The 22,686-nt window shown below is 37.2% G+C and overlaps 1 protein-coding gene across 8 annotated transcripts in view; it reads left to right on the top strand.

Annotated features, from left to right (window-relative positions):
* Nucleotides 1-22,686, top strand: part of ANKS1B (ankyrin repeat and sterile alpha motif domain containing 1B) — a 413,919-nt gene that overhangs the window by 138,576 nt on the left and 252,657 nt on the right. For all 8 annotated transcript variants that reach the window (XM_048302483.1, XM_048302485.1, XM_048302479.1 and 5 more), the window contains exons 11-12: nucleotides 2,274-2,410; nucleotides 16,748-16,928. In XM_048302483.1, the coding sequence (XP_048158440.1) occupies nucleotides 2,274-2,410; nucleotides 16,748-16,928 (318 nt within the window). The remainder of the gene's footprint in view (nucleotides 1-2,273; nucleotides 2,411-16,747; nucleotides 16,929-22,686) is intronic.

Raw genomic sequence — 22,686 nt, forward strand, 5'->3', positions numbered from 1 at the left:
GATTTTCTATCTGTCCATAGAGTGAAAGAAGATGCTATTTCATAGTCTGGAGCAAAAGAGACTTTCAGCTCAGTTAAGGTGTTACTCATATCCAGCCTCTTTCCTCGTTATGAGATTTTTAGAGTATCGCAAGGCTTTAGAGGTGTGTCCTCTTGTGAAATCCCTATCCCTCCTTTGATGAGCTGGGCTTTCAAAACACAGAATACTCATTTACATGGTGCATGTGAACAGTTTTAAAGTTAGACACCAGGTCAGGCAGGAAAGAATATGAGAGCCTTAAGGCTTTCCAAAATGCTATCAAAATTCTTCCATGTCGATTATGTTATTGTGAGAATTCATTTTCAATTCCTTTCTAAGGCTGTTTAAAATTTGTTTTGATATATCATATTAACACACATCTATTACTTTATGAAATAAACACTTCAGATCCAAGCTTTGTGTGCACACTTGTGATGGTTCAGGAAGAACTCATCTGTGTGGTAAGATGGCACATCTAAGGGACTGGTAATTTCAGTGAGATACTTTTAAAAAAAGTTGCGCTTTTCTGTTTCTGTGACGGGGAGGGTTCCCTCTATCGGTTATCTACAGGATGGCTCCATTTTGGATGTCTGCCAATCTGCCATCTAAACTTTTGTTTATACTTTCAGTAAGAGCTGTATCAGTATTGCTGAAACAGTCCTGCCTGATATTTGTTATAGAAGAATAATTTGTCAGTCTGTATTTGATTAGAAACTTTAAGACCTCATCCAGTTACATAGTGTATCTGCAGGAAGTATATCCTAGAGTCACCCATGCTGTGAAAGTATGTCTAAGGTGGAAAGGCCATAAAGTTTACATTCCTGAAACTATTCCCCTCTATCATATGTTAATGTACCTTCTCTGTTAATGTAACTGGATATTTCCTTCCCTTTGATATCTCTGTTACACTTCCAAGATTTCTTTCATGTTAGTAGGACTGAGAGAGGGAAGCTTCTGTCATGGCTTTCACAGAGGCATTTGTGACTTGTGCAGATGGAGGAGCTTATGTGTGTACCTGTGGAAGTTGGTCAGCCAAAATTCTCCAGCTGCTCTTGCTTATTGGTGTTTGGGTTTTTCTGGAGTGGATTTGTGCACAGAGGGGAAGCACATATTTGAGAACCACCACAATCACAAATAAATTTGCTTTCTTCTGTGAACCCTATAGTCTGTCAGCTGAGGCCCACAGACATGAGACATCACTGTCTAGATGCAGAGCTTCAGGTCTAACAGCACATTTAGGAGCATGGAGCACGTCTTTGCGACTCACAGACAAAGGTGCTCAGTAAACTCACAGACACTCTAATAACCACCACAGCCATGCACAGGCAATGGCACTTTCCCCAGAATCTGAACTAAAGCATTTCATTACTTTTACAATTCTAAAGGCATGAAGTAATGTGGAGTTTTTGGCCTTCTGCTAAGTCATTCCAGTGATTGGTTACTATTACAGCTGAGAAACTATTTCATCGTCCTGTCTATCCTCTGATCTGATTTTCACTAACTTTACATTGATCAAACAGCATTAAGAACTTGTGGAGAAGGTAAGAATGATATTTTAAGTATTTTTAATGATCCTTCAGAGTGCCATAAAATGGTAAGAGCAAAATACGTCCAAAGAGGCGTTTCCCATGTACATGCAGGTGTGCAGGTATTTTTAAGCCAGCTGTAGGTTATCTAGCTGAGGTACTGCTGGAAAGGAAGCTACTGCAGTGCAGAGCTCTATGGAGGATGAAAATTTTACCTGAGAAACTGAGCATATTTTCATGTAATTAGTCCTTGCTGGTCAGTTATGCTGATCACAATGTTAAGGAAAGTTGTCAATGATGGCTATTAGCATGTTCTAAGTTAGTATGTGTTTGTTTAACATGTAGAGCTGGGTTGTATGTGTTAGGATTTTCCAGGATGAGCTAGAAGTTGCATTATAAATCTCTCAACTCACCCCTGTTATAGTGATAATATTTGGATTCACAGTCAGTAATTCAAGGTAATGAAAGTAAAATAGTCGTGCTTGGTTTCCACATCATTTTGTTTAGGTATTGAGAAAATGCTGTATCTTGCCTTAACATAGAATAAATGTATGGGCTGAAAAAATAAGTGTAGATATGCAATATATTCCTTAACAAATATATTTGAATTATATTAGGTTTTGTAAGTTTAAATAGTGTCCTGAGTAACCTTCTGTTTTCAAATTTCTTTTGTATTTTAAAATATATGAAGTATTTGTAATTTCACATAGGTGTTATTTTTATTCACAGATAATGCACCTCAGGTAGCAATTACCACACCAGGATCTGGTAACCATAGAAACAGCTCTACAGGCCCAACACCTGACTGCTCTCCTCCATCACCAGACACTGCACTTAAAAACATAGTGAAAGTCATACGTCCTCAGGTAGGTGCTCACCATAAGCATCCTCTTATTTGTTGTATTTCTCGTTTTAATAGCAGGCTATGATGCACATATTCTAAGAGGATGTTATGGCTTTACGCATTTGAGTAGGGCAAAGACATAAACAGAACACAAAATACTTTTTCTATTTAAGAATCAATCTTAGTAGCAGAAGAAGATAAAATATTTTATGAATGAGCCCAAATGTACAGAGAGATATCTGTATATATTTCTTACAGCGCTAGTGATGAATGAAGTCCTTATGCAGTATTTTGTATTTTTGCATACTGTTGGTTTTCTTTCAAGGTTAGGTTCTGATTCTATCAGTATTATTTCCATATTACTTTTTCAGGTTTACTTTCTTCTTTCTGCATCTCCATTTGCATGAAGTTATAATGCTTCATGCCTTTTTTATTTTACTTTCCCACATAGTATTGCTTATGAACTTCCATCCTTCCTAACTATCCCTATATCTAATATTGTTTGGGAAACAGAATGCATAATGTGTGTAAGACTTGAGTGCTCCATACAATTCTTTAAGGAGTGCAGCTCTTTTAAATCAAAACTTTAAAATCAATACATGTTAGAACTTGATTCGGTAGTGTAGGGATAATCAGCATAGAGGAGTTTATTCTGGAATCATGGGATCATAGTGTAACATAAGTCAGAAGAAACCTTGGGATGATCTATTTCCTTGTTTAAAAAGCCATGACATTAGGTGTGCCAAAGCTACCTGGGACAACTACATGCTGAACTGACTAATTGTGAAACTTTTTTAGTGTGAACCAAAAGAACTTCATCTCCTACTAATTTAGGGTTCAAGTGCAGCCATCTGTTCTTTATTGCTGAGCTGATCCCTGCAACTGAGCCACTCTGATGCAAGCAGATGCAAGCTTTGTTTCATCAGTAAGTCAATGGCATTTGTTTTACTTGAAGAGTAAAACAAGCTGATGAACACATGATATTTTCCTAGGAGTTGCATAGGCCAGGTTGTTTTTGTACCACACAAGTGACTGTTACAGTGTTGGAGGTGAATCTTCCTTCCGGTACTTGTTGGAGCACACTGGAGCACACAGTTCAGAAGGTCTTGCAGAATTAAAGGAAATTACCAGGTGCACTTGCCATTTCTGTCTGGGAGCCATTGGCTTCCTATGGCTGACACTGTCGCTGTACAGTAATTCAAGTGACTGGGTGGTGCAGACCATCCCCTTCTGACACCACTGCAGATCAAGTTCCACATGCTGGTTTAAATTTAGATTGGAGGGGGTTTAAAATAATAGCAGCTTCTCCTTTTTTCTTTTTATAGTTGTTTCTCTTTTTGCTTGTTTCTGTAGTCTCTCTGTCCCTCCCACCCTACATCAGTCTGTAGTACCGAAATGCCTCCTTCCCTCTAAGCTGTTTTTTATAGTAGGCGGCAAACAAACAGAAAGGTAATGAAATATTGTTGAAACAAGCTGTTGTGTGAAAGCTTATTGAAAATAGCATTTAAAAAGCTGTTTCCATCATGGTATTGCCAACAGATGGACCCAGAACGCTGAACGGTGATGTTCTCCTGCTAGTTAACTCTGAATGGATTCAGCAGATTCTGGGAAGCTATTTTCAAATTTAAATCATTCCATTTACTGACTCACAGTGTTCTCATCGTTCTGCAGAACAAAGCTAGCTCTGTGATATACATGGTCAGAACTTTACCACATTTGTTAAAATGTCTCTCACGTGGCCGGACACATGGCATGCTCCCTATGCAGAAAACAGCAGACAGGCATAATGTATGTTGTAAGTCTGTGTGCTAATACACAAGAAGCTGGATGTGCTACAGCATTCAGATCCCATTGTGCTTCTCTTTGTTCTAAATGTTTTATGCACATCCCTCAGTATTCTTGTTTTTGTTTTTGTTTTTTATCTAATCACCTTCCCCTAAGACCTCAACTCAAGAATTTAGACAAAGAAGTTGTAGATATTCGCAATGTGCTGTTTGCTAACCATTAGTGTTAATTCTGCCTGCATATTTACTTCCTTTTTTCCATTCAATTACATGGCAAGCTCTTTGAAGGGTAACACAATGGGATTCTATTCCTGACTGACCTCTCACCACTCATGCAAAATTAATGAATAGTTACACAATGTATGCACAATAATTAATTTTCTGTTGGCTGCCAGGGCCTCTTTGCATTTTTCTAGCAAAATAAATTGATTTCTAAGAGATCTAAACCAGGGATCATATAGATTTCCAAAACAGCTGTCACTTCTTTCCCTTTTTCATGTCTTGTGCATCCAGCACAGGAAAGTACCAGTGAAAGGCAGAATGGGAAACTCTTCAGCAGCCAGCTTTGCATGAGGCAGGCTTTGGCAGCTTGGATGGAACTGCCAGGGAAGTCTGGTCTTTCAACACATATAGTTATTTTAATTTACAGGCTTACTTATCTTTCCTGTAGGGTTGTGCACATAATGGTTTACCAGCAGTGAGGAGAAACACTGTTTCTGTGCAACCAGGATGAGAGGACACAGTCTTAAACTGCATCAGGGGAAGTTTAGGCTAGACATAAGGGGGAATTTCTTCACAGAAACAGTGATTAGACATTGGAATGGATCACTCCTGGTGGAGTGATCATCCCTGGAGGTGTTTGAGAAAAGACTGGATGTGGCACTTAGTGCCATGGGCTGGTTTACCTGGTGGTGTTCAGTTGGAGGTTGGGCTCAATCACCTCGGAGGTCTTTTCTGGCTTAATTAATTCTGTGATTCTGTGAACCAGCAGCTGAGAGGACCAAAGACTCCTTCCTCCAACCCGTGTGGTGAGGACAGGCAGTGGCAGAGAGGGGGAAAAGAGAAACCTGAAGTTTGAAGGCAGAGGTGGGGGTCATTCTGCCTCCTGTTTTCTTTGGCCTTTCCTAAGCACGTGTGCCAGCTCACATCATGGCAGTGCTTCAGCACATGACAGATTTTGTAGATGTTGGTGTGAATGCAAGGTTTAGCACAGTACAGTGGTTTCTCCTCACAGACCATGTGCATCTTTTGGGGGATCCCATCAGCTACAGCTGCTTCATGGGGTCCCTGAAGAGGAGGGAGGCTGTGATACTGCACTGTCAGCTCACAGAGTGAAAGTACCATAGATGGGATGTGTAAGGCAGAAACAATTTCATGCACAAAGGGTGAATCCTGATGGGCCTGGATCAGTTAAGGGATTCCTCAGAGACTCAAAACTTGTTTTGTCTTTTTCGTTCTAGTTGTCTCTTTACCTGTCCCTAATTATCCCCCTCTTCTATGAAAAAACATGATATCCCAAAACATGGCTGGGAATTTCTATTTTCTCCCAATCTTTCACTCACTTTTCTGAAAACTTGTCCTTTCTTCAATTAATTATGATTAATTTTGAGATGACAAACCTGCAGTTTGTTGTGACCCTACCACTCATCCCTTATGAGATCCCATTGCTTTCTGGGATCTGTTTTAAACTCTCTTTGGATGTGTCTCAACCATTCAATCCAGTGTACTATTGCTAAAGCTGAAGCCCATTTTAATGTAGATGGTGCATCTCCCTGGCACTGTGCAATACCCTGGAGAGACAGCTCTCAGAAGCAGTATTAAGCTCAGTGCCACAATGCCACCCACCTCTACTACCTTCAGTCCTGAGGCTGGCATACTTAACAGTATCTTGAGGGTCTGTGTGCTCTTTTGTCTGTGCACCTTAGCTATGGCTTGTACCTGTGATCTAGTATTTTGCAAATAAATTTCTTCTTTTCAAATTTTCCCATGGTCAGTCTCTGAAAAAGAAGGTTTTTTGAAAAGTTGCATATATGCAGAAAAGAAGTAAACAGAATTTAGCTCAGGTTTGGAATTGCTTGATCATTTTTTTATGATTGTCCAGATGAGAATTCCTAAGGTTTTAACTCATGAATTGCTGGTTAATTAAGACTTTGAGAAAGTAATATACTTTCAAATTAAAGACGTGCCTCTGTGTATACTAACAGCACATGGGATCCAAAATAAGATGTGGTAGGAGAGCAAGTAGGTAAGGTTCTTCAACTTTTAACTTAGTTACATTAGTACATTGAGTAAAATATAACTTACCTTATCAGACTGTAATTTTAGAAAGTGATAGTAAAATTGAGCTTGTTCTATAGCAGTTCCTGCAGCTCTCAGTCTGGATGAAGCCTGAACAAAATTGAACTGCTTGTGATGCTTCATGTATTTTTTTGTATTAGCTACTAAATTTAATAAGCTTCTCCTTATTTATTTGTTCAACTCCATTTGAACAAATAAACTATATCCATAGAGGGAGAAAGAGCACTTTTTTTTCCTATGAGACTGTTTCTTTTGCCAGTGTTATTTACTTGAGGGTCTTGGGCCAATTCTCATAAAACTGAATTCTGACTTCTCACCTTTAAATTTATTTATTAAATGTAGTCCAGCGTTTGCATTTTGTTGTCTTGTCTTTTAAAGATATGTTTCAAATGGCTTACTGTAGGTACAGCTTTTGATGTCTAAATATGGGTTATTTAAAAGTGACTTTGATTTTATCTACCATGAATTAGTATTTTCCTTATTTTATGTGAATAACCCAATTTCCTAAAAGTGTTGTTTAAATGCTATAAGGAGGGTTTCTGGTAGGAGGACAAAGGAACAAAGAATTTCAGTGTTTCTGACATGATGAAATTTTCTAATCTTATTCTTTCTGGTTTTATTGCTAAGATCTGCAATAATCTATTCATCATAATATTGGGTTTTTTCTTCTTTTCGATATGGATGTGCTGTCTTTACAGGAATCTTTTTTTTTTTCCCATTTATCTTTTTTTAACCTCTGTAAACAAAGTTGCAATTCAAGCTATGGCTCCTCATTCATCTGGCTAAGACATCTATCAATGTAATAGCAGCTCATAATTTAAACATTAGTGGGCAAAAAAAATTGTCTCCTTTTCCTGCAAGTTCTAGCAGAATCCTGCCTCTGACAGACCTATCCCACTTGTTTGGGCTACCAGATGTACAACTGTGTTTGCATGCACAGTGTACCTGTCACTTGTGTATATGTGGTTCATCTAGGCATAGGGAAAGACAGGGACCGTGACATGCCACTCCCTGTATCAGCCTGGACAGCTGTAGGAGATGAGTGCTCTGGAGCCTCCCTAATTGACTTAAAAAGTGATAATAATTTACATTCAGTGAAATTATGTATCATTCTTTTTGCAGATAGGTGCAGGAGCTACTTTGAACACAAACAATCAATCAAACAAAAAATCGTTTTAGAGGAAACTCTGGAAAATCACAGTTCCAGAAAATAAATTTCCAGAACTAATGGTTACATAAACAGGCTTTTCAAGTTGATTAGTGTCATTGCTTCCCCATGCTGAAACAATGAAACTATTTCCACCTGGTTCCTCCCCTGTGCCGGCACCCTGCTGTGGTTCCCTTAGTTGTTCACAAATGAAATGCACGCCTCCTCGCATTTGGCTTGAGTTGGCACATTCCTGTCTCTGCCAGCTCAGTGAAATCCCTGCTACAGGCTGTTGCACCGGTACACAACACCATGAGAGCTCTGTGCTGCATCTACTGAACTTGTTTTGCAACACACACACACACACACACACAAAATCTGTTTTGTTACATTTTATCATAAAAAGGAGGGCTGGAGAGCACTGTTATGCAATAAATTCTCTCCACTCTCTGAATGAGATCACTGGACAGCTGTAGTGCAAGGACCTTCTTTCTCCTATGAGCTACTTTATGTGGTAAGCTCCACTTACAACATGCTCAGCCAGGCAGGGAATAACCAGGAAAACCACAGTGAAGAAATACTGTGCAGGCACACGGTGCTTCCTGTTGAGGCGCACACTTCTTTTGCTCCTGTGTTTTGGTGCTGCACTTTGTGCTGTGTCCATACTTAGCACAAGAGGCAAATAAAACTTAAAAAAACTTTGCTGAGAGTTATGATTTTGTGGGGGATCAAACCCATCATACCAAGGTAAAAGCCATACTCCTGTGTACATGCTTTTATGAAGTTCTGGAAGGTGCTGAGCATTCCCCAAACCCTCTAAAATAAAGATTTATTCTGCAGTCCGCAGATGGGTAGTTGTAGTACTCATCCTTTGTGTGCCTGGTCTGGAGATTTTTACTGGATGTCAGAGTGTTTCCAAGGTTGTGTGTATCTGTTAGGGCTGCAAGCATATTAAGGTGGTTGACAGCAGTGACCTTGATTCTAGGTATGTAAATATATTTCAGATTATTCTCTGTGGGACAGAGAATGTCTATACCAATCTACTGCACGCAGTTTGATGTCTTCTCATTCTAATGATGTTGAATAAAAAATAAAGCTCCTAAATAGCCCTTGAAAAAAAGAGAGCAAAGCAGAGTAAGAGGTATACTGTCAATGCCATTAAGATGTGGTTAGCAATTCATCCATGCATGGCTGAAAATAGGACCGACATTATGAAATTATTTTATTCTGGAATACTGAGTAGCAAACACAAAAAAAGGCTATGGTTGGACACCAGACCGATTCCTATGCACACCTCTCCCCCGACAACCCCTCCCCCCAACACCCACCCGTTTTACCACAGCATTTATGGGTAGAAGACATGTAACAGCTCCAGAGGAGAATATTTGAAAAACACAAAAATTTCTTAGAGCATAATGGATATTCTTAATAATGGACTTCTTAATAACAACATTAAACAAAATATTATTAACGAGGTGCATTGTAAGAGATCTCCTTTGACAAGTAACTATAAAACATAATTCTATTTAGATATTTTAATTAGAGCTGATATGAAAACATAAACACATCTACCCAGTACACGGTACTAATGAAAACAGCAAACAGTTTGTGTTAATGCATTTAATTACAGTTCAACAGGATACTAAAACATAAGTATAAATTAAAGCACAATAACACTCTATTGTCAAGAGTGCTAAGTTTTTAGAATATCACTTGTACATGCATGTCTTTCTTGGTTGAAGTTGGTTACTCGTCTGGAGAGATTCTCTAGGTTGTGATTCCTGATTCAATATAAACACAAATAATGAAGAAATATACAACATTTTTCCTATATGAACTTGTAACAGACCAGGTGAAATACTGTTTTTAAAGGTAGTTCAGATACTGAAAGGCACATCTATGCTAGTAAAATGAGCTTTTAGCTCCACGAAGTTGTCATCTACACTGTTGAATTATGGACATAGTCCTGGATATAATTTTGGTAGTGTACAATTTTCTTTCTCCAAACATATCCGCTTTCAGGCCTCATTTGTGATTTGCATAGAGCAAGCACCATTCTTAGTAGATAATTCTGCCTTGAAGACCCTTCTCTGACACCTAATGAAGTTTAATTGTAGGGGTGTGAACAAATCCATGCCAGTTTCCCTGCCCTAGTACCCATAATGCTTGGAAACAGTAACACACTCAGAATTTGGAAGATTAAAGCCCTACCTATAGTACCTTGGTGGATTTCTTACATTAGATTCTTAACATTTTCCTTTGTTTCTGTGTAGTATGGGGAGGGGGGGAGTTTGAGCACCTTAGTTATTCAGTAAGCCTTTATCATCATCTGATAATGCACATTTTCACACGTGCATGTTGTCTGTAGCATGCAGCTTAAAAAAAGAGCCATCACCTTGGCCCTTCAAAATTTATGATATAAAAATATAATATATCATACAAGCAATTTTCATAATCTACAGGTCAAAATGGGATGTTGCTAGCAGCTGGAAGCTGAGCTTTTTTGAAGAAAATGGTCTTACATCCGTTCTCCAACTGTTTCAGCAAAAATAACACTTTTTTAAATCTTTGAAAGTTAGGAAATTTTTATATCTGTGGAATAAGGCATTCCTCTTATTTATCAAATTTATCTCTTGCTATTTGAATCTCATTTCAAGCAGTGTTTTCCCAGGGTAGGTATATTTGTGTATCTTCAAAATCTGGTCACATCTGTCAAAGAGGGAAACCGCTCCAAAGGTGTTGCAGTTTTTGGCATTCAGGATTGCTGCTCCTCAGAACCCGCAGCTGCAATATGGTTGCAACTGAAATAAAAGTAGAAGGCAAGGAAAATAGAAACTGGGGGAAGATCAGTTTTTTCCCTTACTGTCCTGTCTGATTTGTCATCTGAGATAAGACCACAGGCAGAAGGGGCAGCAGCCCTCTGACCTTTAATTACGTACTCCAATGGAGGACTTCTGAGGCAGAGCTAGGATAATGTGCGCAGAGAACAGAAAGCACTGTGTGTGTCTGGTACCCAGAGTCACACAGCACAGCTTCCTGACCACAGGCTATACAGAAAAGCTGAGTCTGTGTCATTCCTGAGCATGTCACTGCCAGGGGAAGCATCCAAGTATGCTGAGGGACCATGAGATTACTGTAAAGTAGTATGCACTTGCTGCTCATGCAGGATGCAAGCAGTGTCTTCCTCTAAATTAATAGTCAATCAAACAGAAATTCCTAGGACTTTGACTCTGTGATGTCATTAAAAATTAGTTTAGTTTTAGAATGCATTATGCTTTTAGTATCATAAAGGACCTACACTTAAAAAAAAAAAGAGTGAAAGCATCTTTTTTCCTTTTTTTTTTTTTTTTTTTTTCTGGTAAATCTCATGATCCTGTAAGCTCCTTGATGTGGCTGCTTGGGATGTATTAGTTACCAGCCTCTGTGTATTTTCTGCTTTCTGCTCTTAAACTAAATTAAAATGTTGACAAGTAAAATCAACAATGTCAAGATGGGTGCTAAAACTGCCTATATTTTATTTTTAATTGTTGCCATAATTTAAGATAAAGTTTTGTGAAATGAAAAAAGAGAAAATTATATTACCATATTAAAAAGAAAATGTGTCTTGAGCTTGTTCAACACGGTGTTTTGAGGCTTGACAGAATAATTGATTCAGTAGTCTAGTAATAATTCAATGTAGTCTTGCACTTCTAGGTGACATAGATGAATCAAACCCAAACGCATTGTAATCTCCAGTTTTTGCAATTTCAAGGCTACTTGATCACCTTAGCTCAGATCCTATAAATCAAATAATTCTTGACAGCAGCACTGACTGATGCGAACGTATCAGGACTGATTTCTGCAAATCAAACTGGAGACAGAAGAAAACAAAGAAGTCTGTCCTGTAACAGGATGTATTTTACCAATAAAATTTTGAATGTTTTGGGCTTTTATATAAGTGTACATGAGCAAAGGAGACAAAGATAGGAACAGAGATGGTATGCTGGGATGTTGAGGCAAAAGACAGAAACCATAAAAGTGTTGTGAAAGTTGTATTTGAAAGGGAGGACAGGGGTTAAAATTGGATGCATTGAAGGACAATGAGAGGGATGTAGTGACTGTAAAGTCGTTGTAGAGGTAGGACCATTAGGGAGTTTGAGAGATCTTGGTGACAAAACAACAGAGAAAGCAGAAAAGCAAATTTTGGAATACCAAATAGAACTGGCATCAACTGTGTACTGTGAAGGTTTTTTGAGAGTAACATAAGTAGCTTTGGAAGGAGTGTAACAATGGATAGGAGAAAACAGAAAAAGAGAGGTGCCCAGAGAAGTTGTGGATGCCCAATCCCTAGAAGTGTTCAAGGTCAGATTGGATGGGGCTCTGAGCAACCTGGTCTAGTTGAAGATGTCCCAGCTTATTGCAGGGCGTTTGGATCTAATGGCCATTAAAGGTCCCTTTCAAATCAAACCATTCTGTGAGTTTATGAAAGGGAAAATAAGTGTATAGAATTAGAGCAAGATTTTAGAAGGAAGGAAGCTGGAGAAAGAAAAATTTCTGAAGAAGGAGTGAGTTGATCAGAGAATTGGAAGAATGGAACCATCTGGGCAGGTATCAAAATGAGGGATTTGTGTGGCCACGTAAGTGCACTCACACAGTGTTATATATGTGAGATGAGCCTGGGGGAAGGGGCTGCAGCCTCTTGCTTTCTTTGATAAGTCTGTATTTTATGTGCTAACTAGAATTTGAGAAAGTGGGTGCAGTTCTCTATTCTATCATAGATTTTCTGCATGATGTCTTGCAACTGAAACCAGTTTTTACATTATGTAGGGCGTCTGGAATTTGGCAGGTTTTGCCAAATGCAGAATTTCTTTAGGCTCATTGGTTCTCAGTGTTTTAACAAACCACGCATCTGTCCCTTGGGAAAGCTCTATGCACTTGTTCAGCATCTGTAAAATGAGGCAACTAGCTCTGTCATAGTACAGAGTGTTGTGAGAATTAATTTTTTTAAGGCTATGATTGTGCTATGTACACAAATCCCAAAGATAAAAGAGGGTGAAGTCAGAAGCTTGTATTGCAGAGTATGCTTTAAAGCTGAGGAAATATTTTGGTGTTAAACTGAGAAAGGAGTTTTGCCCTGCTGCCTCTGCTAAATGTTGTAAGAAATATTTGAATGATCCCTTGTGTGCTCATAGTGTTACATGCCAGTCATGGTAACATTACAGAATTTGCATGCAAATTCCATTAATGGAGTCATTAAGTCCTTACTTGTCTTTTTAATGGAAAAGCAATTCAATATGTGTATTTTGATGCCTTTCCTGTTTTTGCAGTTTCAAAGGGATATCTTCCATTGATACATGTTCACTACAGACTGCACAAGAAAATATTCTTCTTATTACATCTGATTTAAAAGTTATTTTAATATTATTGCAACATCTTTAAAGATTTGTACTGATATATTTTTGATTATGCATTGAAAAGATTTATTCATTAGCCTGATTTAGTATGCTGTTATAGGATAGTGTAGGGTTTTCTAGGTTGGTATTATTATGACTGAAATAATATTTGTGAAGAAATGCCTTAAAAGTAAATATCAGTCATTAAAGAGTCATAACAAGTCATAACAAGTAGATTAAACACGTGAATGTAATGAATAAAAATCTACTTAAGGACAAATCTGCATTCTATGTAACATGCTTATTGGGGTGAAGTGAAGCCATAAGTATGCCAGAATTTCACAAGGGTTATCTAAGCATGTCCAGACCTTTGGAGTAATACAAGAAAGACATGTAATGACAAAGCTGGCTTCAAAGAACGAAAGAAGCATTATCTCTTTGGGACAAAGTTTTGTGTTTGTCTTTCACAACTATGAAATCTTGACCCCTGACTGAGTTATGATGTTCCATATAGTAAATAATCTTAGAATTTTTCAGAAGCTATCTCAACAGTTCTTGGTAAATGTTGACAAACAGTGGCTTTGGCGGATGCAATCAACAAATCAAGGTTACTGCCAGTAAGGCTGGAATTTGACATCAGATTCTAAGGAAAGATTTCTAGAGTGTGTCTAGGTGTGAGCTAGAGGTGGGATTAAATCTGGGACTGAAACACCTCTGCTTTCATTTCTGTATATAAGAATCTCTGTCTGATTTATATACCAAATCTCCTGTCATGCTTAGGACAGATGCAGGATTCAATGCAGTTACCTAAAAGTAGGAATCTGATGTCATTTGAGGTGCTATAGCGATGTCTCTGAAAGGCACATGGAGGCTGTCAAGAATTGTACAGGGCATATATAGGGGAGACCTGCACTCTTCGGAATGGCAGCTGGAGGCCAGGTGGGATGCCCTAAGGAATCTGCAGTGATGGTAGATACCTGCACTAAGGCAAGGGAATTAGTACCAATGGGACTGGGGTGAGGTGAATTGTTCTCTAAACTTTTGATGGTATTGACTGGATCTTGATTTTATTGACTAGACCTCAACTGGCTGCTATGGGAGCTTAAATAACTAGGGTAGATATAAATAGCTATGCTGGAAATTTAGTTGTTCAAATATGGAATGGAATTTAATCCTAACTGTAGAAAAAAAGATTGATTCACTTCTACTGTTTTGTTTTGGTTTGGTTTTTTTGTGCAAATCGTAGTTTAGAGAGATAAAGGCAGAGAGATGCACTCAACACAAACCGGTTTACTGAATCTGTCATAGTATATATTAATGAACAATTAGTGTACTTCAACAGCATAACATTTTACAGGACACAGAAAAAGTATAAAAGATTCCTCTAATTCCTCAAGTTTCTTAGTTAGCTATAAAGGCTTAGATGCTGGATTCCTAATTATGTAGAAAAATTATCGGCCCGTGTTGACAAATGGACCTTGTTAACTCCAAACAGTATAGCAGCAGTGTAATGCTGTAGAGTACTAGAGTTTGAGTGAGGTTCTCTGCAGAAGCCTTAGATTGGAAAGGCATATTAAACTGAGATATGTTTCTCTGAATCAATAATAATAATAATAATAATAATAATAATGCCCAAGTCCAAAATAAGATAGTGAAAGGCCAAATGGTGCATCAGATGCTGCCTCCAAGAAAGGGGCACACGGTCAAAACAGTGGTTGGAGGCCTGACTAGACAAAGGCCAGGGCAGTTGCCTTTGGAGCTGCTTTGGGACACAAAGCTGGACCATTCCAGCTGCCCATTTAGGCAGGGACTGTCTCGGATTAAGAATTACCAGAGATACCACACCTCATGGTATTTGAAGTGTCCCCTTTTCAACTCAGGAGTTGAAGTCCTGCAAATCTGCAAAGATACCATTGCTTGGGAAAGGGCCACAAACATACTTCTAAATGACCAGAGATCTTTTTCAGTTTTAGAAATAATTAGGTCATTCATGGATCTGTTGTCTAGCAAAAGTGTGCCATTTAGATTTAATTAATACACATGAATTTTTTTGGTCTGATCTGAGAGTTATTTTGGCTCAGATCCCAAACAATGACTTTCAGCCATACTGTTTGATGTTGGAGTCTGTCCCTGTTCATTGAACTCTCCCATGAAATTCTAGGCTTAGGAGTCAGGCTTTCAAAGCAGAAACTGGTTTTAATTATTAAAGAAAGTAAGACCCATAGACCATAGATGAGTTCCAGATGATTGCCCAAATTTCCCTTTTTTCTCAGTTTTAACTGGACACAGTTAATTTATATGGTGCCTAACACAAATTTAGGAAATAATCAACATTATACAGACCTAATTCTATTGAATTTTTCTGTCTGACATTCCAATAGAAAGAGTGAATTTTTAGTGAAAACAGCCTGGTTTGGTATTTATAACACAAGCATTGCAGGACTTGTAACCTAAAAATTAAATATACCAAAAACAAGTTTGAAAATTACTCCACTGGGATAGGTTGTATTTTAACAGGTAGTTAGGTGAATACCTTCGTGGTCCAAGGAAGATCTTTATGCTCCCAAAGGTAGTAATTAGGTCTTGACACCAGTAAGGAACAAATTCTTGACCCTTACAAATATTCTGACCTGTTAAGCCTGACATGCTAGAATGAGGAGATAACGTATCTTTTACTCTCTTTTTCCAATTTTTGTCCATGTTTGGTTCTCTAAGGCAGCATTTCCTGAGGTGTTTTTCTCTGTTGTGAAATAAACACACAGACAGCTGTAAATGTGGATTCAGGCCCTCCTCTGTTTTGGAGATGTTCAGTTTTTCAGGTCATTGATCTTGAAGCAGCAAGGAGCATCGTGGGGTTAGGGTATTTTGGGTATGGAACCAAATGAGTGTTGCAACAGACTATTTAGCATGGCATTGCAAACCAGCAGTGGTCTGTGGCTTAAAACCCATTATACTGAGCACTAAGGGTATGTCTGTACTAGTAAGCAGGGCAGTGCAATGGGAACAAGTCCATGTAGTGAAAAAGTTATTGCTTACCTGATGATCACACTATATAGATTTAATTCCTATGCCTGATGGTGTGGATCCACCCAAAAGAAATGAGTTTCTCATGCTCTGGAACTACTCTGCAATCCAAAGCACAACCAGTAAGTGGGGTCTGCTCAGATGTTTGCTTCAAAAGTAAATATTTGAAATAAAGGAGTACCAAGTTTTTTAACTGTTCCATGAAAACTCATGCAGAAAGTTTGATTTTCATGTATGTTTTTGAAGCTGACACTTTTCCCTTAAGCTTCCAGACATTCCAGTCTTTGAATATTTGAGGCATATTCATAAATGGAATAAACAGCAGAGGGTGGCTGTCGAGTGGTGGGCACTCGATATTATTTAGTAAATTTCATTATACAGGCATCAGCGCTCTAATTGTTTTGCAAGATGTACCCAGCAATGCAGCTGGTGAAGAGCTCCCTTTCTTATCAAAAGATGATTGCAATTATTATATGCAAGGCTCTAAAAGCCTATTTGATGTTGAATTAAATTGATTAGAATGCAGACGTGCATTTTTTCTAATAAAGATTTATCCAGATTTTGAAAGGAAATTATCTCTACACACCACAGCTTGTCATATGAAATGATTTTTAGTAGTATAACCTTTGAGCCAAATAAAAACAGTAAAAATGGAGAAATATAGATTTATTAAAGTAATGAAAACTGTACAAAAAGTCTGTATTTTTCATGCCAAACTTCTGTTTTTCTTGCAGCCAAAGCAACGTACATCCATAGTATCTTCTCTGGAATTTCACCGAATGAATCACAGCCACAATTATTTTGAAATCAACCCACCCATTGGCTGTGCAAGTTTTATTTCTACTCCTGCAATCAGTCCAGCTAATTATTCCTTTGGATCTCTGGAATACAGTCTTGAAGAGAAAGAACATCCAGGTATAGAAAAAAAGCTTACTTTGACTGTCAACAAAGCTTTATAAAACTTTAGGTCTTTGGGTTTAAGTTGGAATTGCTGTTGTCTTTGGTAGTAAAATACATTTATCATAAATACACTGAATTATTCCTGATTTTTTCCTTCTACTCTACAAGAGTTTTGATATTTTATGACTAGTATTATGAAACATAATTTTTCCCTGAATATGATATTTTGAATAAACAAAACCTTTTTTTTCCAGACTTGCCTAGAATTTAGGTGTTGTAGCTTTTGAAATTATGATGATTTGTACATCTACTTTCACCATTGTGTGGTCAATACACTCCAATAAGAGTTTTAAGTTGAAAAAATGTAATTAGAAATCATTATGTAACCACCAGTAAAGATAAGGAAGGGAAGCTTTCTAAGAAACCTGTTACTGCATGTTGTTTCTGCAGTAGCAATGGGATTCATTAAAGTAAAACTTCAATGTATTTGTGCTGATGATAAGAGTTGAATAGAATGATAGTGTGATTGTAATGGGGAAGGACTTATCTGCAAGTAGAGATTCACATAATTAAAATGCTTTAAGAAGGATTAAAGTATATCCTTTTTCACATATCAGAACTTCAGGAATGGGAAATTGTCAGTAAAGCAAGCATTTGGCTTTGTCCCTTCAAATTCAATGTGCAAGTTGCTTTATATAGGCTAAACTTGTAGCAGAAGGGTATAGTATTTGGGAAAGCTGATGTATTGAAGCAAATATCTTTGATAGCTAGTTTATGGGATTTGCAGATCAAATTCTAAAGGGATATTGTATTTAAAATATAAATAGGAGTAGATTACTGTAAAATAAAAATAACACAAATGTTGAAATTCAGTTCTATTATCAATTGGCTTTTGTAGTATTGATCTTGAAATGAGATGAATCCTCTTCATTCCTAACTGGTAGAGTTTAAAAATTCTGAAAAGCATTGCTTTTAAAAGATTAAAAAAATTATTTCCATAGCTGGATTGATAGAAAACTATATTGTTAGGAAACTATTGTGAAATAAGAGTGAGAAATCCTATTTTCTTTGATGAAGAGAGAGTTAAAATGATCAGAAATTACTAATTTTGGTTTTTTGGAATATAATATAAACAAAGATAATATGTATCACTAACTTTGAAGCTAACAGAATGTGTTTATATGATGGATATAGTAAATATTTTCAAACTTAACTAGAAATAATTAGTTTTAATGGTATCTTTTATTCCTAGGTCTGGGGTCATTTGACTCTTTAAGGTTTTGGTTGTTTTCTGTGTTACTGTAAATTCTCTTCAGCAATCACAATTTTATTCTGGGTAGTTGAATGATACAGAATATTTCTTGATGTTTAAAAGCAAAGATAAGAAAACGGAAAGAAAATTTGCTGACATTACACAATTAACTTCTCCAGATTTCTGCTGTTGCGCAGTTCTGTTAAAGTTCTTCATAGTACCTGGGTTCACTTGACTCTTATCTTCTTTGGTTAAATTTACAATGGACTACACTCAGTAACTTCTAATTACTACAGTTAATTTCGTCTGAGATTGGGACTATAAGGTCATGCTTAGTAGAATTTTATGTTTCTAATTTGTGGATGATTTCATTTATGGATTGAGTGAAAGCTGGATTTCCTCTTGTCTCTGCCTAGAAAGCAAAGAAAAAATAACAGGCAAAATGACTGAAGTTCAGGCCATCTTCTACAAGCATTTCAATAGTACATTTTACCATCAGTAAATTATTGATTTACCATTATTAAATAATTATAGTAAAATTACAATTCCACCTTCCATTCTCAGCTGGTATCCTAGAATTATTTAAGTAATATACAGGATCACATATTGGACAGAATATTAGCCTGCATGAAAAAAACCAACATTTTATTTTGATCATTTAGTTCCTTTCAACTCCTTACTGATAGATGATGCACGGTAACTCTGCAAGAGACAAGGAGTACTAATGTGGAAAGGGAATAACAAAATCTGGAAAGAACAGATCAAAATTGTCTCTCTTGGAAAAGTCTTTAAGGCATGTCTCTTATCTACAATGTTAAAAGCTGAACCTTGAATAATAATGGTCAGCAAGGAGCAGCAGAAACAGTGTTCTGTGTTGTGCTGCAGCTTTTCTCTGCTTTAGCTAGCTGTAGTTTCACTGAAAGGTTCCTTTTTCCTTTTCGAGATCTACAGTGACAAGTACAATTCATCATATGACCTAATTATAATCTTCTGAAAATTCATGGAAGATCTGCATCCTAAAAGAATGTTTAGTTTAATAATAATTGAGGATTTGTTTGCGTTTGAGTGAAACAATTAAAATGCTTTTTACAGGATTTCTAAATCAGAGACTTCCATTCAAATAAGGCATTAGTATTTCCCTACTCAATTTCAGTGCTTTTTATGTTTTCTTCAGGAAATTTGCAATGATTCATTATCATTCAAGTAAAAGTGAGAGATGAATACAACAAAATAATTATTCAAATTCTCAAGTCTTCATAATTTTACCTCAGTAGTCTGCTACCAAAGAATAATCAACCCCTTTTTATGTTTGGGGATTGCAGTTTTACTCTTGGTGTTTGCTAATTCCCTACATCCCCTGATTTGAAAAAGGGGTCCCAATTTTTAAGAAGTGTATTTCTATCAAATAGAAAAACACTGAATTCTCCACAGCTGTGTATTATCTGAATGACAGCATATGACAACATTTCTGTTCAATTATCTGGAGAACAGTCCACATACCATGGTAAATATTTGCTTCAGCTTTGGCATCAGATGGCCTTGTAGAGTAAACAAACTATGTATCTTGCATGCATGGATGGCAGGAGATACCTCAATATCAGATTGCCTGAGGTAAGGATAAAGACTCTGTCCTTTTTTTTGAGCTTTAACTGGTGGAAGAATCTGCAACAAGTTGATGGGAACACTTCTTACTCCAGTATGTGTAGAGCAGACTATGTGAATGCAGCTTTGGTGTGACCTGTTTTCAGGGCTTTATCTGGAGCTAGATCACTGACATCAGAGAAGCATTCTCGAATTCCCAGTGAATGGTCATGCTTTCATAGCATTGAATTTCACCCCAAGTTGGAGGCCAGTGCATCCCAGTAATGTCAGGTATTACACATAGTAGTATAGTAAGTTACTATACTAAAAGTGGGATCACTTCATTGCACAGGGAAGTCATTTCTGTATGTAACTCCATCCTGGCAAGATGTGTGTAACTTTCTTGATCATCTGAATACATGTTTAGTAGGTGTTCTGTAAGATAACACAAATGAAAAATTAAATACCTGATGATCAGGTGATTGTTGTTTGTGAGATGTTCCTCATGTAACTTTGACCATGAGCTAAGACCACAGATGTGCAAGATAATTCACTCCAGGAGAGGGCAGCCTGGGCTTTCAGGGAAATGCCTGTCTAATATAGATCTCTCTGCCTTGTTTTCTACATCCCTCAAGCTCTCTTGAAACTGTAAATCTTAAGGATTGAAGGCAACAAAATTGTGGCCATTTTGGTAGCATCAGCTTGGCATAATAAACACTAGCAGCTGAAATTGTCAGTCTGGATGACTTTCTTTTTCATTTTTGCTTGATCAGTCGGAATAATGGATCTTTCTCTAACCCGTATAATTTCATTATGTCTTCTTGTCCTGAGTATAATTGGGCCATGAAATTAAAAAGACAGTTCTGCAGAGGTTCTTGTTCTGTTTCAGATCACAAAATAGGTCGGTACTCAGATTCATGTATGCTGCAAAAATGTCAGCAGACGTCTGAAGGTAACCTCATTACAATTTTTATTTTCAGTCCATGAAAATCTGTACATTTTCAGTAAGTTCAGTATGCCATTTATTGTAAAAGAGGATACAGTTTTTCTCTCATCTTGTGGTACTGAGAAGTATTTAATTAGTTTATCTCTTAGTTAGAAACCCTATCTCCACTGGAGAGGACCTTAATATAGCTGTTAGTGTTTTATATGCCATGTCCTCTGACTGTGAGAGACATTATTTAATTCATCTAAGAAGGCTACATTTTTCCTTAAAACAGGCCAGAATGTACAATTCAAGAATTTAATCTTTAACATATAGACTATAATTTTTTCTCTTCTACTTTTGAAAAAGTTATATTTGACTCACACCTTCGATTTCTTCTATAAGTGTCTTCAGATCTTTCTTTAAAGTACATATCTGATGAAATTGTTATGTCTCACAAGCCCTATTCCAGAAGCAAAAGCAGCCCTAAAGGCTTGAAACTTGCAGTTTTGTCTTTCTCTTTTGAGAGAATCAAGAAATACAGCCTATTAGAATTAGAAAATTGTTTCAGAGATCTGGCCTAAAATTCTTGGCTATGTTGCATTCCTAGATACAGTTAGAACTTATTCTGCTGCAGGAATGTTTCTTTAGGTGACAATAACTAAGCTGATCTTCGAAGTAGATCACATATTTGTCAACATTACTTTCTCATTCAAGTATTTCATTTATTAAGAGCTGATAGGAAAAGATCAAACTGTGATGTCTATGTAGACTCTTCAAGCCTTGTTTCTTCAATTATAGAAAGTTTTGAAATTATTGGAAGTGAAACACAAAATGAAAGGAATACAAAGAAGAAGAAAATAACTTTTATTGCCGGACCATTTTTAGGTGTGCTGCATGCAAGTCCATGGTACGCTGTCTTTATTAACAATACCTCACTAATTAGCAAAAGAATGCATGATTTTCCAGTGACAGAAAAAGGGGAAAATGTTGGCTTGCAATGAAATAGGAATAATCAACAATTTTGGTAGATAAAGCATTCCCATCTCCTTTATATGGACACCTGTACATCCAGTTATGGAATATGTGGAAAAACTGGTATTACAGGTTTGTACCAACGTGTCATTGGTTGAGAACTCTTTTCCAGATGAAACGCCTTTGAAGGTAAAATTGAGGCCCTCTTTTCTCTGGTTTTTAATTTTCCTTATCATTTTCTTGATTACAATGCAACAAATTCTGCCAAGGCATTCTTCAAAACATGTTAATGCTAACCTTTTCATCTGTGAAGATTATATGTTTTTTCCCTATAATTTATACCTAAGTTCAACTGAGTGCCATTAGTAAGATATAGTAGAGCTATTCCAGGAACTGCTACTGGGGATCATACTCAGTACTGTCTCATACAGTTTATTTTTTGTTCTAATTAACTTGTCCAGCAGATGCAGCATGTTCAGGTCTCCTTATGTTGCCCTTCTTTTTGCTGCTTCTAATTTCAGCCTTTTCACAGTTATCTGAGGCAAGACATGGTCTGTCCCACAGGGACAGAGAAATGTAGGGTTGATTAATATTATAAATTTCTCTCTGTTAACTATTATTTTCTTTGCACCGTCCAGTTTCAAAGCAGTGTATTTCATGAAGCTCATTGTAATTATATCTCAGTGTTACAAATGTGTCAACATGTCCAAAAATCTGGTGGCAGAAAGGTCTTCTGAGGCAATACCTGGAAAGCTGTGGATGAAACCAATTCCTGTTGTTCCAGTCAAAACCAGTATACCTTATTTCAAGAAACTGGTGTGTGCTAGTGCTTGCATGAAACATTTGATACAAAATGCCCCTAAATCTCATGCCACCTGCACTTAAAAATAATCTCCTTGGAATTAGCCATATTATTCCAACTTAAAGTTCATGACAGTGTTACCCAGCCCTTCAGTACTGCCTCTGCAGTGTTGTCATTCAGTCTTTTGTGAGGCTTAAGGGAATTATCTGGGCTAAACCCACTTAGTTGTTCATGTGAA

The sequence above is a fragment of the Corvus hawaiiensis genome, chromosome 4 (genome assembly GCF_020740725.1).
Source record: "Corvus hawaiiensis isolate bCorHaw1 chromosome 4, bCorHaw1.pri.cur, whole genome shotgun sequence".
NCBI classification, from domain to species: Eukaryota; Metazoa; Chordata; class Aves; order Passeriformes; family Corvidae; genus Corvus; species Corvus hawaiiensis.